This window comes from Loxodonta africana, chromosome 8 (genome assembly GCF_030014295.1).
Source record: "Loxodonta africana isolate mLoxAfr1 chromosome 8, mLoxAfr1.hap2, whole genome shotgun sequence".
Taxonomy (NCBI): Eukaryota; Metazoa; Chordata; class Mammalia; order Proboscidea; family Elephantidae; genus Loxodonta; species Loxodonta africana.
Genome location: NC_087349.1, coordinates 97,482,513 through 97,500,193, shown reverse-complemented (window position 1 = coordinate 97,500,193; position 17,681 = coordinate 97,482,513). Strand labels below are relative to the sequence as shown.

Genomic DNA, 17,681 nt, shown 5'->3' with positions numbered 1-17,681 from the left:
GCTAATGTTTAGAAGCTCAACTGATTGTTTTGTATTAAGCGTGTACTCTGCAACTTTTATTTCTTGTGTAATTGGTCTGACTAGGAATTCCAGTACAATATTGAGTATCATTGTAAGAGTGGGCACCCTTGTCTTGTTTCTGATCTTAAGGGGAAAGTTCTCAGACTTTCTCTAGTGAGTATGATGTTAACTGTGGGTTTTTCATAAATCCCCTTTATCATATTGAGGAATTTGCCTTCTATTCCTAGCTTGTTGAGTGTTTTCATAATGAAAGGGTGTTGTATTTTGTAAAAAGCCTTCTCTGTGTTGATTGAGATGATCATGTGCTTCTTTTCCTTTGTTCAAATTACACTGATTGATTTTCTAATGTTGAACAGCTCTTGCATTCCTGGGATAAACCCCACTTGGTTATGGTGTATAATCCTTTTAATATTGGATTCAGTTTGCTAGAATTTTTTTTTTTTTTTTTGAGGAATTTTGCATCTCTATTCATAAGGGTCGCTATGAGTCAGAATCGACTTGACGGCACTGGGTTTGGTTTGGTTTGGTGTTCATAAGGGATATTGGTACGTAGTTTCCTTGTGGTGGCTTTAACTGGCTTTGGTATCAGGGTAATGCTGACCTCTTAGAATGAGTTAGTAAGTGTTCCCTCCTCTTTTATTTTTTTGGGAGAGTTTAAGAAGGATCGGTATCAATTCTTTAAATATTTGGTAGAATTCCCCAGTGAAGCCATCTGGTCCAGGAACTTTTTTTTGTTGGGAGTTTTTTGATTAGTGATTCTGTCCCTTCACTTGTTAGGGGTCTGTTGAGATTTTCTACTTCTTCTTGAGTCAATTTAGGTAGTATATGTTTCTAGAAATTTGTTTATTTCATTTATCTAGTTTGTTGATGTACAGCTGTTCATAATATTTTCTTATGATCCTTTTTATTTCTGAAGGGTTGGTAGTAATGTCCCCACTTTCATTTCCGATTTTAGTTCTTTGAACCTTTGCTTTTTTTCTCTTTGTCTAACTAAAGGTTTGTTGATTTTATTAATCTTCTCAAAGAACCAACTTCTGGTTTCATTGATACTCTGTATTGTTTTACTGTTCTTATTTCATTCATTTTTGCTGTGATTTTTGTTATTTCCTTCTTTAGGCTTAGTTGGCTTTTCTTTTTCTAGTTTTTCAAGTTGTAAAGCTAGGCTGCTGATTTAAGATCTTTTTTTTTTTTTCAATACTCTTTTTGACTTTTTAAGGAAACCCTGGTGGCATAGTGGTTAAGAGCTATGGCTGCAGTTCAAATCAACTAGGCACTTCTTGGGAACCATATGGGGCAGTTCTGCTCTGTCCTATTTGGTCACTATGAGTCGGAATCGATTCTATGGCAATGGTTTTTGTTTTTTTTTTTTTAACTTTTTAAAAGTAAACTGTAAACATGACATTTCATCCCTACAGACTTGAGCATAAATTCATTATCACACTTAAGTAAATGAACATTAATTCAGTAATATCGATTAATACACAGAGCATACTTAAGTTTCCCCACTGTTCCAAAAATGTTCTTTATAGCTATTTGGGGGAAAAAATCAAACAGTGTTCACAGATTACTTTTGGTGATTATATCTCTTTAGCCTCTTTTAATATGGAGCAATCTACCCTACCTTTTTTGTTTTTCATTATTTAAAAAACCAAAAAACCAAACCTGTTGTTGTCGAGTCGATTCTGACTCATAGCAACCCTATAGGCCAGGATATACTGACCTTTTATTGAAAGTCGGGGCCAGTATTCTTACAGAAGGGCCCATAGTCTGGAGGTGTTTGATCAATTGCTTGTGATTTAGATTCAGGGCAAACAATACCACGTAAGTAATATTGGATTGCATCAAGAGCCACGTGATGATAGGTTATCCCACCATTGGAGATGCTGAGTTTGATCCTTGTTTAGGGTGGTGACTGTGAACTCTTTCCTTTTAAAGGCACATTTTCCACCTTTGTAACTAATAAGTGCTCTGTGAGGTTATAGAGCCTGTGTGAATGAATATCCTGTTTTCCAGCAGAGTTTCATGTAATGGTTTTGGCATCCATGGATGATCCTTGCCCAAAGGATCATTGGGGATTCCTAGCACCGTTTATTATTATTTGTCTGAAGAAAATAAAAGCAAGGAGTACAAATTACTGTGCATGTTGATCTTCAGAGGCAGTTCTGGTTCTAAGTCAGTATGCTACTCTCATAGAAAGTTTAAAATTTTTGTCAGCAGTGTTAAGACTTCAGATTGCCCAGAAACAGATTTTTTTTTTAATTTTTATAATACAAGAAGCAGATTATAAGGCAATACAAAAATGCCTTTGGAAAAAAGATAAGCATTAGGAAAAGTTATTTTGGCTTTTAAATTAGTTCATTATGTTTACACATTTTCTTCTAAAAGTACTTGGAACTTGGAAATCCTTACTTAAGCCAGTGACGGTTGTGTTACCAGCCCAGCCCACATTAACATTTTTTACCTATGATGTAATGAAATTAATATGGGCTGGGCTGGTAACATAGCCATCACTTGCTTGAGTAAGGATTTCCAAGTTCCAAATAAATAACTAGTTTAAAAATACTTTTAGAAGAAAATGTGTAGATATATTAAACTAATCTGATGCTCAACTACTAGCCGAAAGGTCGGCGATTCCACCCCACCCAGAGGCCTGGGACTCTGCATCTGAAAGGTCACAGCCTTGAAAACCCTACAGAGCAGTTCTCCTCTGCATACACGGGGTTGCTATGAGTTGGAACTGACTTGATGGCAGCTGACAACGACAACAACCTGTGATGTAATTGCAGTAAAGTATGGTGGTGCCTGAGAGCCAGGACCAGGTGAGACAGGAAGCAGGAAAGAGGAGGATGGCTGTCCGCTGCCTTTCATGTGTGCAAAGCCACCTCCAGGCTGAGTTTTCAGGACAACAGAGCATGCCTGCCATTTTCCATCTCTTTCTTAGATCCCCTTTTCTGTATTTTGGGACTCTGTATTCAGATGCAGGGGCTTTTGAATTGCCCTTGACCCTATGGAGGAGGGACTTTACTTTTTTTTTTTTTAAGTCTAGTCTATTTTCTTCACATACTTTTTAAAAAAGCTTTTTATTATGGAAATTTCCAAACATACACAGTAGAACAGTTGATATGCTGAATGCTCATTAATACATTACCCTGTGTCAACAATGATCAACACTTTCTAATTGTGATTCAGCTATTCTCTCAGCTTCCTGTTTTCCTATGGTATTTTAGAGTGAACTCCAGATGTCTTATCCTCTTACCCATGAATACTTCAGTGTACATCTCTGATGAGAACAGCTTTTTTTTTTTTTTTTTTTTTTTGCAGAATCCCCATGCCGTTATCAATTCTAACACAATTAATAATAATTCCCGAGTCTATGAATCTCCTTGTGGGTAGAATTTTAGTCCATTTAATAGAGCAAAATTTTTAAAAAACTCAAGCTTCGTCAGGATGGGAGAAAAGTTTTCTTTGTAAGCAGAACATTCTCTTCTAACTCTGCTCAGATCTTGAGCTGTTCCTACTTTTCATGTCTTCTTTAGCCATGTTTTTTTATTTCTATCCACAGTTTTTATATTTTTAGACCTGCATATTCTTTAAATCAAATGCTTTAAAATCGAATTCTGATTCTTGTTTTCATAGGGAGAAATAGAATCACCAAGAGAGTGGTTTCAAACCTTAGTCATTTTTTAATGGGAGGAGGGGTATAACCGGAAAATACCCCGCAGCCAAATACCCCACAGCCGTTCCTGATGTAAATCGAATGTCTCCACACTGCCCCCTTGTAGACCCACTGCTCTGAAGTTCCACCAGCTCCCAGCCCTCCCCAACCAGATGCCTTCATTGCAGGATGTGCGTTATAGTTATGATTTGATGGCTGGGAGTTGGGGGGTTGGGATAATCATTTATAAAAGTCGTATGTTTTAAATTCCTAGTCATTCTTTATGGAAAAAATGTTATTTTAGTTACTGAGATGGGGGGCTGGGAGTAGAGAAGCTACTAGTCTGTGTATCATGGCTCCTCCCAAGACCTTACATTTTTTGTTAGGAAGATAGTTAAATAAAAATACACTTGTGGCAAATTAGAATTTGTATACAGGACTGGTTCCTGTAAAGGGAATACATTAGTGCTTAATTACTTAGTGTTTTGCTTAAACATCAGAAAGTAAACAGTGTTCTGGTTCCTCCAGGGTGTTTCAGTAAAGACCAGGTGTACTTGGATGGAATCCTTCAAATCCTGCGATACAGAGAGACCATTGACTTTCACCTGCTGACCACCCTGGGAAAGGTGAGCAAAACCAACACGTAGTCCCCAAACACACAAGGTCAGCCTGGTCTCCAGCTTGACTTCATGGTTAAATAAGACTCAGGGTCAAACTGTTTTTAGTTTATTGTCAGAGTAAGTGTCCTTTGTGTGATAGGAGGGAACAAAGATAGTTGCAAAATTTCTTTGTGGCCAATAAAAGATAAAGACGGGAATAAGACATTTGGGAATATATGTTTTTATTTTTACACACGTCTTTTTTGAGAGTATTCTAAAGTAAGCCATAGACCTAAGATTTCATCCCTAAATACTTCATGTATCTGCTGAGAACAAGGACATTTTCTGACATGACCTTAATACCATTTTCTTATTTAAGAAATTAATCAGTAATTTAAAATAATATCTAAGATACCAAAAAAAAAAAAAAAACAACCCATCAAGTCAATTCCAACTCAGAGTGATCCTATAGGACAGAGTAGAACTGCCTCATACAGTTTCTAAGGAGCGCCGGGTGGATTCAAACTGCTGACCTTTCGGTTAGTAGCCAGAGCACTTAACCGCTATACCGCCAGGGTTTCCATCTAAGATCCAGTCTACTTTACTTTTTTCATGACACTTTAAATAGTCCAGGACAGTATTCTTGAGAATTCCTAGAATCTGGATTGTTAGATTATCAGATTGTTTCTCATGATTAGATTCAGGTTAAACATTTTCTGCAAGAATACTATATAAGTTACGTTGTCTATTTTCTGTTGCATCACATTAGAAGGCGTATAATGTCATTTTGTCCCATTATTGGTGATGCTGTGTTTGAACACCTGTTTAAGTTAGTAACTGCCAGATCTCTCCATTGTAAAGGTACCTTTCCCCCACCACATTAATGAGTAATCTGTGGGGTGATAAACCTTTGAATGCGCCGTTCCCCAACAACCTGTCAAGAAGTGCTTTTAACATCCATTCATGATCTCTGCCTGAATCAAATATTACACTAAACCCCCTTGCCGTCGAGTCAATTCCGAATCATAGTGACCCTATAGGACAGAGTAGTATGCCCCATAGGGCTTCTAAGGAGTGGCTGGTGGGTTCGAACTGCCGACCTTTTGGTTAGCAGCCTGAGCTCTTAACCATTGAGCCACCAGGTCCCCAAGTATTACTCTAATGGTACCAAAACAGAGATTTTCCAATTCTTCTGTCACTCCCCTTTCCCCTATTTGTAGTAGTATTATGCATTTATTCTTTTTTATTCAATCCTTAACGCCTGCTCCTTTATTTTTTTATTTTAAACACTTCTCCATGTTTTCTGGTATACTAAAATGTTTGGGGCTTATACTTTTCCTACCCAAATCTGAGATCAATCATTTCTCCAGGAATCTTTGATTCTTTTTAGTGGTAAATGGTATTTACAAAACAAGATCTGAGCACTAGGAATGCTTGTTACTACCCTATGCCGTTGCTTCTAGACTGTTTCAATGAGCAAACCATATATATTTGTTTTAAATCGAACAGGCATTTCAGCTGAAATCTAGCACCACAAGGTTCTTTCACACGTCCTATCCCATTCCATATTTGTATCTCCCTTCTCCTAAAATGAGAACCTTGTTTCCCAAAAATATCAATATATTTACTCATTCTCTCCTATAATAAACTCACAATGGTTTAAGAATTACTAAAGCATACCAATATCAGCAGATGTTTGGTACGGTGGAGGATCGAGGAGAACTCTCATCGACATGGACGGGCACAGTAGCCACAACAGCGGACTCGGATACACTAGTGATCGTGAAGGGGGCCCAGAACCGGCTGGTGTTTTGTTCTGTTATATAAGGTCACCACGAGTCAGAGCTGATTCATATAAGGTCACCACGAGTCAGAGCTGATTCGGTGGCAACTAACAGCAACAACAACATTGCCTACTACCTCAAAAAATACAGATATAATGCAAACATGATTTATGTTCTTGTTCTTAAGCCTTCCTCTGTACCAGGAAGAATACTAATTAGAAGACAATGAGAATATTTAAACTCAACCATGTTTTGGAATTTAAAGATGCAAAGATAATTTATAGAACTTCTAAAACGTTCCATCACTAAAGCTCGTATAAATACCTATGAAAGACTGGCTTCTTACACAGGAGAATGAAAGAGATGTAAAATTTAAAAAAAACAAAACAAAACAGAAAAAAAAAAACACAAAAATTCAAAATAAAAGCAAAAGAATTTAAAACAAATCATTATATTTCCCAAATGAAATAGAAAGAGGAATCCAATATATAATTGTGCTGATTTTCCTAGCTTGATAATATGGTATTTACAGCCTGTCTGTTTTCTTGATTTTATTTAGATTTAGTCGGGAGATTTGTTTAGATTCTCCCTATTACACTTGCGTATATATTAAGTTTAGTTGTATAATTTCCAGCCAGAGTAGGTATAAGATAGGGTATTAAATCAGATGTTGACTTTTGATCCTTTTTTATATGGTCAGGTTATGAGGGGGCAGTAAATACATCCTTATTTAAAATAGTAAAGAAAGTAAGCCACTGATTTTGGTTATTTTTGCATATATTAAAGTAATTTGGCAAACAGTCTGTGTATTTAAAATTTCATTTAAGATCCATGGGAGAGATTCCTCTTCAAAATGTACCTTGTAGTTAAGTTTTAAAATTAACCCATCTTCCTTTTCTTTTTTTAGGTTTCTTATGAAGATGTGGATCGCTTAAAAGGACTGGCAGTTACTGAGAACATGAGGGTCCCTCACTTCCTGCAGGACCATGGCCGATACATGGAACACTTGGAGAAGATCATGGAAGTTAATGAATTGTCTGACAGCGAACTGCAAGATCTTATAGCTTAGTTTGCATTCTTGCGCACATAGCTACGTCTCCGTGTATATTACGAGGTAGGTGCAGTCAGCACCCACAGATTTATAAAAGAAGAATGATTGTTTATGGAGTTTTTTGAAGAATGGCTTGTAGTGTTCAGCTGAATTTGTAGGTTTTTAGTACAAACCTTAAACTATTTCCCTAAAATCTTTCTATGGGCTGCAGGGGAACGTTACGCCTATTTTCTTCTGAATCCTAAGAGTCAGAGGAAAGTCCTGCTGATGAGCGTTTTGAAGACTCTTGATTGAATTGAGTGATAAACTTCTCCATGAGCACCAAGACCAGCTCCGACTCGAGACTGACTGAATCCCAGTATCTTTCAAACCCCGAGGTTATATTTTATTTGATAAATAATGATAATTATTCTCCTTTGAAAAATCAGTTTTGTTATTGCCCCCAAAAGTTCGCGATATCTAAGATTTCTTATCTCTGGTATATGTGATTTTAAAGGAAGGGAGACAGCAATTTGAAAAGTTTTCATTAAGTCTTTTATTTTACACGTTGTTGTTTCACCTTGCCCACTTCTAGGAACTAGTTAAGAGAATTGCCACATTTTGTCTGGTTATCTCTTAACTAAACTCCATTTGTATTTGGTGAAACCCGTGCCCCCTCAAGTTCAACCAACTTTTAGGTTCTTTCCTTCTCCGTTCCTTTATATAAGTGATAAGTACAGGTTTGAGACATGTTTAGCTATACATATTAAAATAGTTGGAACCCACTCACCTTTTTCTTAAATGGACTGTCTAATAAGCAGGTGGCAGATAGACTGATCTAGTTTAAATGTAGAGCTGGATATTGACTGGGCATTGCCTACAGAAAACTTGACCATGCCCTGAAAAACGGAATTTCTGGGCAATGCCATTTGGTAAGGTGGCCTTGTGATAATGGCTCAATGTATTTTATGAAAACCTTTGACTTCTTCAACCCAGTAATGACACAGTTTGAATTTCAGAAATGAGAGTTTTGTTTTGCCTTATTATTTCCCTTGCTAAAAGCTTATACACCTCGCTTTATAATTTATTGGTTCATGCCCAAGTTACTGTCTAAGTAGAATTAGATACTTAGGTTGGTTTCCTTTCAGACCTCCAGAGTGTATTCTGCAGTTCTTGTTGGATATCTTTAACTGGAGTTAGGGACAGCAAAAAAAAAAAAAAAGGCTCAGAACATATTTCTAGCGGTAACGACTCACTATGGGCCATTACTCCACTTGCATCCCCCAAGTTACAAGGAAGTACATGTCGGCCCTTTCACAGGACCAGCGTTAGTGACATTACTTGGTAATACTTGGGGGTGAATGGCTCTTCAGCCAGCTTACTTAAATGATCAGAAAGAATATTGCTGTTAACACCCCATTCAAGATTGCTACTGTAATTGTATGAAAACTCTCTGAGAGTTTATCTTTACTTCAATTCAGGCTAAAATATGGTGCTAACATCAGCGGGTACATAGCTGCAAAGCCTAGTCCACTCATGCTAGAAAATGATTTTAGGAAATCCTTTTCAGGTTAGGTTGTGTCATTTCTCTCCTTCACCTATCTGGAAGGGCTTGTCTTGAAGGAGGTGGCAGCAAATAGGATATATGCTAACTGGCACCAAGGGATTCTTGCAAAACCACACATCTCACTGTTGGCATAGAGGGCCAGGCCTTTGGGCGCCAGAGCGCTGGGAGGCCCATGCCTGTCCTGTGACTGTCCTGCAGACCTGCGAGCAGGGCGTGGGCAGAGCGCCAGCACTAGGCAGACCCAGAAAACCACTCTGGAGGCCTCCAGCGCTTCTTTCCTTGGAGCAGTTGTGTCGTTTCAGCCTTGTGTTGTGTTTTCTAACTTTATCTTAAAACTTCAAAAGGTATTACCAGGTTTTCAAGTATTGATTGTGAAGACAATGTTTTATTAACGAGTTGAAATATAGACGGAAATGGCAATATTTATGTCCTGTGATTTAAGCCTAAATGGTTGTAAATTCAACATTTGTAGGCTAATCTAATGTTCTGGTATGTAAAGGAAAATCACAGCAGCCTTAACTTCCTATTGGTAGGATTAACTGCAGTGGTTCTAGTCCCTGCATTTTAAAACAAATGGATAGCCTCTCTGTCGGGTTTGGAAAAGGAAACGTTTACTTGCCTTACTGCTTTGGTTTAAAGACAAAACATGGGCCTCTCACCAGAAGAAAAAGACTTTAAGTTGCATCGATTGTCTTAAGATATTTTAAAAGTTAGCAATGAACCAAAAATAGTTTCAGATTAGCAGAAATACTTAAAGAGCTCTAAGCTTGAAAAGCTGGGACTAAAGATGAGGTTAATGTTTATTTAGGAGCTTCACTGAATTCCCGTCACATTATATCATGCATCTCAAATTCTCTTTCCTGAAAGAGTGTCATGGTCAGTTTTGTTCCCTAAAGTAAAAGTTTTCATAAATATAAAATTATAGCACAGTATGTAGGACAAATAGTTGAAGATCATATTACCTTAAATTATAATATTTATTTGCTTTAGGCATAGGGTCACTATGGGTTGGAATCAACTTGATGGCAACAGGTTTGGTTTTGGTTGTTTTTTTTTTTTTTGATGATGATTTTATCCATTTTCTCCACTGTTATTCTAACAGAGAAAACCCATTGGCATCGAGTCGATTCTGACTCATAGTGACCCTGTCGAGTGTTCATTATCAACTCCATTGAGTTTTCATTTCTTTGTATTTTCATCTTTGTAAAAGTGTTTAAAATTTGTATGGTTTCTTTTATATATCTTTGGGTATTTTAAATTGTGTGTAGGTATAATAATAAATAGCACCAAGGTTTTCAAAGAGTGTGGATTATTATGCACGTGAACTTCTGTTCTTTGAAATCTTAATTATATTTTTGTTGTGTGTTTCTTGCTTTTTGTTGTGTGGTAATTACTTAAAGGGTCATTGGTCATGTTTGTCTTCTAATGTCCTTATTTATAGAGAAATACTACATTTGCCATGCCCCACCTTTCCCCTAATTCAGCGGATACTCTCCTGTGGAGGTAGCAAGAAGGGCTAGGAGGAAGGGACAACTGTGTTTTAATTTCAGTCCCCTATAGGGTCACTGTGAGTCGGAATCGACTCAAAGGGAATAGGTCTGGTTTAGTTCTTTATACGTGCAAGAAGGAGCCCTGGTGATGCTGTGGTTAAGGACTCGACTGCTAGGGAAAGCTCCTAGAACTCTCCCATAGGGCCGTGATGAGTCAGAATTGACAACAGGTGTTTTTATACATGCAGGAAGGAGCCCTGGTGGCGCAATGGTTAAGCACTCGGCCGCTAACCAAAAGGTCTGTGGTTCGAACCCATCAGACACTCTGTGGGAGAAAGGTAACGGCAGTCTGCTTCTGAAAAGATTATAGTCTTGGACACCCTATAGGCAATGCTGTGTCCTATGGGGTCACTACCAGAATTGACCCAAAGGCAGTGGGTTTGGTTTATACATGGAATAAACTTACATAGAACCAACGTGAGGAGCAGGATCTGTGCTGAGTGCCCGACACCCTCCCATGAAGAGAAGAATTGTTAGCAGTCCAGTGAGGCAGAGAGTCACAGCTGCAGGTTACAGCATAGCCAGTCCCATACCCAGAAATGCTGCCAGAAAAGCAGCATTAAGCCAGCAGGTCCAAAAGAACACCTGCTGTAATCAGTGGGCACACCCAGGTGTCTGAAGCAAAGGACACAGGAGTGGTCAGTGTTCACTGTTAGGATTGCTCTTTGTACGCTTTGTTTGGAGACCCAACAGTTTTAGCCCAGGGGAAGGACTTGGCCACCACAGCAGCTACTTGAGTTATCAGGGCACTGGAGGGAGATCGACGCCTTGACACCTCCACCAGGTGCCCAAAGGAGCCCACGCTTTGTCCAGTAAGAAGATGTGAGCAACTGAGCAGGGACAGAGGAGAGCGCAGGTGCCCGCTCCCATCGGGGGCAAGTAACTGGTCTGAATTCAAACTTCTGTCTGTGTGTAGGAAAGCCCTGTCAGCTGGCTATGATTCTGTCCATTTTTATTCACTATAACCCCAGTATCTAAAGGGACTGATGCCTTGCAACTGATGCCAGGATGTGAAATGCCAAAACTTGTCAGCTTGCTATGGAAGATCTTTAAGAATGGGTGAGGTTTCAGTGGGGGATGGTTTCAAGAGATCCTGGAACTCTATAAGTAATTAACTTTTTAAAAATGGGAATGAGATAAAACCTGAAAAAATCCTGACACGATATATACCACAGTTCTTAACTGCAATTAATTCTTAGTGACCTAATGTTTGAACATCTCAAATTTAGATAAACCAGATATTGTCTCTTGCTTTTTTTTTAATTGTGATAAGATACATGTAACGAATCATTTGCCTTTTCAGCATCCTTCACATGTACCAACTCAGTGACACTAGTATGTTTATCATGGTTTCAACCATTACTCTGTTTCCAGATTTTCCCACCACCCCCAGCAGAAGCTCAGTGTCCCCTAAGCAGGGAATCCCCTCTTCCCCTCTCTCCCACAGCCCCTGGTAACCACTGGCCAGGCCTAGACATTTCACGTAGGTGGACTCACACAATATTTGTCCCTTTGTGGCTTATTTCATGCAGCATAATGTTTTCAAGGTTCATCCATATTATGTGGCATGTATCAGAACTTCATGTCTGTTTATGGCTGAGTAATATTCCACTGTGTGTATATACCACATTTTGTTTATCCATTCATCTCCCGATGGACATTTAGGCAGCTTCAACCTTTTGGCTACTGTGAATAGTGTTGCAATGAACATTGGTGTTTCTCTTTTAAAAATAACTTGTTCATTTTACTTTAAAGCGCTTTCCTAGTTAATTACTGAGTATCTCCAAGGAAAATAAGTAGCTTGGATCCTACAGGTAAATGGACCCTCCTGGATTTAGGAAATACAGTAATTATTTTTTGTAACCAGTTCATGTTGAAAGATCCAATTCTGTCTAGGTTGGGAGCAATGGCGAGTTATTTGGAGTGCTCTAGTTAGCAATGGTTAAGCCTTCAGCTGCTAATGGAAAGATTGGCAGCTCCAACCCACCAGCCACTCCTCAAGAGAAGAGACCTAGCAATCTGCTCCCATAAAGATTTCAGCCTAGGAAACCCCATAGGGCATTTCTACTCTATACTATAGGGTTGCTGTGAGTCTGAATCAATTCCACGGCATACAACAACAGTCAGCAGTTGGATATCAGCAAGCAGAGAACAGCTTGAAGGACCTTTAGGTAGCCTAAGCACCAGCATCCAAGGTCTTGATTGTATTTGCATGCCATTCCACAACTGTCCACTAGAGGGAACACTAGTTCCTTTATTTTTTCCTTGTCTTCCACTCTTAACCCTTTCAGCATTTTATTTTTAGCTGGAGGGCCTCTAAATATTTAATCTTGCTGGTTAGTTGGCCCTTAGAGCTAAATCCCAACCTAAACTCTGATTTCAAGCAAACGTAACATCTGTAGGAGGGGACTGTATATCACTTTTAAAGAACTCTAAGGAGTTACTGATGTCTTCCCTCAGGCCTATTCCAGCATCTGTTTCTTTCTTGGTCCAACCTAAATCTCTCACTGACAAGTCTGTCATAAAATTCTTTGAGATGATTTGGGCTGAGCAGCAATACACATTCTCTGTATATTTACAATTTACAATCTTGAGAAATCTTCAATAACATTCCAGTGGGCCCATTTGAAATAAAAGCAGTATCTATGACACAGGAGCAACTTGAAATTCAGATTCTATTTTATCTTACCACAGCTTCCCAACATAATCATCTCAGACTTTTCTCTCAAACTAGTTTTCCTTCATGGAGAAATGGAAGAGAAGGGAGATAACTAGGGAAAGAGACCAGATCCTCTGACCAAAGAGCTATTTCTCAGCTTAACAACCAACAAGAGCATACAAACTGAGGTCACCATTGTTTGTGGATCTCAGGCAAGACTAGGGAATTCACAATTTCTAATCTCAAGCCTTAACTTGCTTTGACACACAACAGCTCTGTGGCGTCTTTGGGTCTCTAGGCCTGTCACCAGGCCCAAGATAGTAACAGTGGAGTCTTCAGACCCTTTAAGCCTCCGGCTGTCTTCCAATAAAGGCGAAGATCACACAGGCCTATCTCCCTCACCCCACCCCTACTCTTCCCCAGGTAAACAGACCTCCTGTACACTGGAGTCCCTAAGGCCTTTAGGTCATCATCTGAAGAGGTGTTTAGTGATTAGACAGTGTAACTGGATTTGTTTAATTCTAGGCTGTGAGAACATGAACATACTGTATGTTGAGGATGAGAATCAGGGCGCTTGCCTTACAGCCTCCAGCGGTGAAGGAAGAGGCACAGGCAGGCACCTCATGGTGCTTCTGCTCTTCCTGGTCCTCCTACGCATCTCACTGGGCTTAGTTGGCAGCTCACATCCTCTGTGTCGAGGGCCTCGGTATCCAAACTACTCAATCTGCCAGCTCCTGCCTGCTGGCCCACGAGGCCCCTCTCTAAGAAAACTGACTTGTAAAAATATAATTTTCTGATGATTTGGACTTCTCAAGTAAGTAAATGATGAGGATGAATGATGTTCCGAAAGATTCAGAAGACAAGTCCAAAAAATTCCTAGAACCCCAGTTGCTTACCAATTGTATAAATAGTAAGGATTTACTCTACGTCAGTCTTTGGAAAGTGGTCTTGTGTGTGGTAATAACAGTAATGAAAAGGTTCTCTCTGTTGATTGCTGTCAGTCAGCTCCATTAGGAGGGGGAGGCCAAGTGCTCACGCTCTTAACGAAATAGTCAGAGAAACAATGGTTCTCCTGCTGTTATCTGTCAACTTGTTCTGCTGCCCTGCTGGTTCCTTATATAGGATTCGTAGCTATATTCCTGCTGAAAGAATCCCTCTACCTATGAGTCAGAATTGACTCAACGGCCACAGTTTTTTTTCTTGTGTGTGTGTGTATTTTTTTTTTTTTTTCAGTTTTTGAAAGCCACATAAATTCTAAGTAAACTACACTTCTTCTTGACACTTTAGTTGCCCCCACCTCTACCCTCTTTAGTATTATTTATAATAGGGTCAGGGGGCATCCGTGGTTTAGTGGTAGACTTTTTGCCTTCCACGCGGGAGACCCAGGTTCAGTTCCCAGCCAGTACACCTCATGCACAGCTGCCATCTGTCAGTGGAGGCTTACATGTTGCTGTGATGCTGAACAGGTTTCAGCAGAGCTTCCCAACTAAGCTGGACTAGGAAGAAAGGCTTGGTGATGTAATGAAAATCAGCCAACAAAAACCTTACGGCTCAAGATGGTCTGATCATGGGGATGGTGCAGGGCCGAGCAGTGTTCTGTTCCATTGTGCATAGGGTCACCCTCAGTCAGGGGTTGGCTCATGGCAGCTAGCAATGACATAGTTGGTTCACCCAAATTTCTAGACATTCTGTTTTTAATCTAAGTCCCTTTTACATCAGTATTTCTTAAAATGTGAGCCTCGGAGCACCATCACAGACTCGGCTGGGCCACAGGCCATACCTCATCAGTGGTCTGTAATCAGACTCCTGGTTAGGGTTTAGGGGTCTAAATGCCAGAAACCTCTGCAGGCAATTCTTCCGTACAACAAAGAGAACCACTGCCAAAGTCAAATCCGTCTTGCCTGATAGCTCACATACAACCCTTTCGGTTGGTAGGGAGGCTGAGGGCTGGGAAATGCAGTTCACAACTTGCGCACCACCACCAGCAAGGCTGGTGAAGCTGGACCGAGACCATGGGTCTCCTGACTGTATGGATTTGTAGCCCAGAAAATTCTTAGGATTCTTCAAATCATGGGTCAGGGATGGTTGCCTGATTTGCCCAGGAATAAGGCCGTCTCTGAAATCTCTGCTAAGAAGTGCCCCTTCAGGGTGTCTCAGAACTCACAGCAAAGAGATTACCACACAACACACAGTGGGCCTCGGCCAGGCAGCCCCACGCCTTTCTCTGGCTGCGTGCTCAGGCTTTGGCCGAAGAAGCCTGTTCTAATGCGATCACAGGACTCCAGCCAACTGCACTCACCCATATCACAGTAAAACTTGAGTCCTTAATGCCTCTGCCTGCAATAATCATTTAATTAAATAATTCATCACAGTGGAAGTGAGCAGGACGCATGGTGATTTCGTCTTCCATCACTCACTATTGACCGGAGCTCCTCTTGCTAAGCCAACGCCAAGTGAACCTCCCAGAACAAGAGCACCAAGCAAAGCGTGCCTTACGTGATTGACCCCCAAACTCAGGAAAACACATGCAGGTGGGAAATCTCTTCTGGGGCCTTTTCTGTCTTTCCCATCTCCTTCCTGTCCAGGCCACCTGGAAGGAGGGCTCCAGTGAACCATCTCCACACAACAGGCCCCCCAGGGACAAAGCAACACCCTCCTCCTGCTGCTCTTCCGCAGGCCTTTGAATTTACTACCCTTACGGACCTGAATAGTCCACTTTACCAAGCCCGACCCGGCCACCTAGGCATACACATCGGGGGAAAAGAGAGCGTGCCCCCACTCCAACAGGGATGAGGAAACCAACAGGACACCCCTGGGAAGCAAAAGCCAGTGGGCTCCAGGGTGCCCCCAATAGTCCCTCACCTTGGCCTTCGAAGCTTGTCCTTGTTTTCCCAGGCTGTGCCTGTAGCCCAGGACTGCAGTGACCAGGTAGTCTGGCCACCCCTGGCTCTCTGCCATCTGTCTGCTTTCACAGTGGGTGAGCTCCTAGGGCAAGAGCAAGCTCCTGGGTCAGCCTCTGCTCCTCAGCCTCCCAAGCCTGACACCACAGGACACACCTCCTGGGCTGTCACATTCACGTTTGCTCCATCTCCTTTGTCAAGGCCACTGGTTTTCCACAGCCCTTCTTACCGGACATCTCCCAAGGCCAGCTGTACTCCTTGTCACAATGAAACTCGAGTCCTTAATGTTCTCAGCCTCCAACAACAAACACTCATTAAATAATTCATCACAGTGGGAGTCAGCAGGGCACTTAGGGATTGCATCTTCCATCAGGCACTATTGATTGGAGCTCTGCCTGCTGCGCAGATACCAAATGGTTCACCCAGAATAGAAAGCTCCAAGTGAAGGATGCCTTATGTGGTTTGACCCTCAAAGTCAGGGTCTCCTGTCACCCCTGCCCATGGCCTCAGATATGCCAGTGAGTGTTGCCTGCACTGTTACGCTCTCAGCCTGATTTTCAGTGGTGGCCCACCTCCCTGTACCCCCCCTCCCTATCAGGCCCAGGTGTCTGAGTTCAAGTTCACAGTGGTTGGTGCACACACACGGGTGCCTGGCTGAGGGCTGGCACTGAATCATGGCTACCACTGGGCATTGTGCTCTGCGTAACACCTAGAACTCGGGGGCGTTGTGCAAATCACTTCTCTAGAAAGTAACCCCTCATCCCTGTGGCACATATTGTCATTTCTCGATGCCATTCTGCCTGGCCCCCTTGTCACTGATGCCACCTCTGTGTGGTCTGGGAACTCCCCAAACACTTCTATCCACCCTCCACTCATGTTGTCCTCCCTAGAGAAGCTTGGCCACTACTGAAGATGATGATGATGACGGTGACGATGACTATTATTTATTGCCAATGTGCCAAAAAAAGAGCCCTCATGGCACAGTGGTTAAGTGCTCAGCTGCTAACCGAAAGGTTGGTGGTTCAAACCCGTCAGCCGCTCAGTAGGACAAAGATGTGGTAGTCTGCTTCTGTAAAGATTACAGCCTTGGAAACCCTATGGGGTAGTTCTACTCTGCCTATAGGGTTGAAATTGACTGGACAGCAACAGGTTTGTTTTTTTTGTTTGTTTTCATGTGCCCCCAACGTCCAGCATCTCATTCATCACAATGGAAGAATTACAAGGTAGGTAGAAATATCTCCATTTTTCAGATGAAAAAACTGAGTGCAACTTAGGGAAGGCCACGTAACTTGGCCAAAGTCACACCAAGTGCCAGATGGATTTGAACAGGCATCTGGGCCCATGGCTCTTATTGCCACGAGGGGGTGCCCTCACATCCTCTTGTGAGTAACCCTAAACTTACTGGGGCCTCCAGCTCTCTCTGGGACCATCCCAGGGGCCCCTCTGGAGGGGCTGGATAAACCTAAGATGACTTGCCCTGCTGCTCAGATTTGAAGATACCTGTAGAGGGTACAAGCCGTGGAGGGGAAGAACCAGAGAGGGGATACCCTTGAGGTGAGAAACCGGCTACCCTAGTGATCTCCAAGGCCTTCTCTATTCTGCATGTCCCCTTCCTCTGGTCAGGATCTGCTCTGGTGACAGAGGCCAACAGAGGTGAGCTGGGGGAGCTTTGCCCCGTGGCCTGTACCACCCAGGCCTCCCACAGCCACCGCCCTTGTCTTGCCTTCCTTGGGGCGTGGAGGGGTGAGCACAGCCACTGCCCACTTAACGTTTGTCTCCTTGTTGCTTACATGCCTGTCATCCCTCCCTAACCCCAAGCTTCATTCATTCATCCATTTACTCCCCCAATGCTAGGATGTGCCAAGTTCTGGGAATACAAAGATGACAATGTAACAGGATTCCTGCCCTCAATAAAT

General features: G+C 41.6%; 2 protein-coding genes across 3 annotated transcripts in view; one reads left to right on the top strand and one right to left on the bottom strand.

Annotated features, from left to right (window-relative positions):
- MATCAP2 (microtubule associated tyrosine carboxypeptidase 2) overlaps positions 1–7,669 on the top strand; it is a 52,085-nt gene extending 44,416 nt beyond the window's left edge. Inside the window, exons 6-8 of one of the 2 annotated variants that reach the window (XM_023544294.2) lie at positions 4,205–4,302; positions 6,967–7,173; positions 7,322–7,669. In XM_023544294.2, the coding sequence (XP_023400062.2) occupies positions 4,205–4,302; positions 6,967–7,128 (260 nt within the window). In that variant the 3' untranslated portion in view covers positions 7,129–7,173; positions 7,322–7,669. Of the gene's footprint in view, positions 1–4,204; positions 4,303–6,966 lie in introns of both variants that reach the window. The other variant, XM_064290140.1, reaches the window with a different exon arrangement.
- Positions 3,030–17,681, bottom strand: part of EEPD1 (endonuclease/exonuclease/phosphatase family domain containing 1) — a 197,755-nt gene continuing 183,103 nt past the window's right edge. The window contains exon 9 of the transcript XR_010322753.1: positions 3,030–17,681. This exon is cut by the window's right edge and continues 4,260 nt beyond it. The gene's annotated coding sequence lies outside the window, so the exon portion shown is untranslated.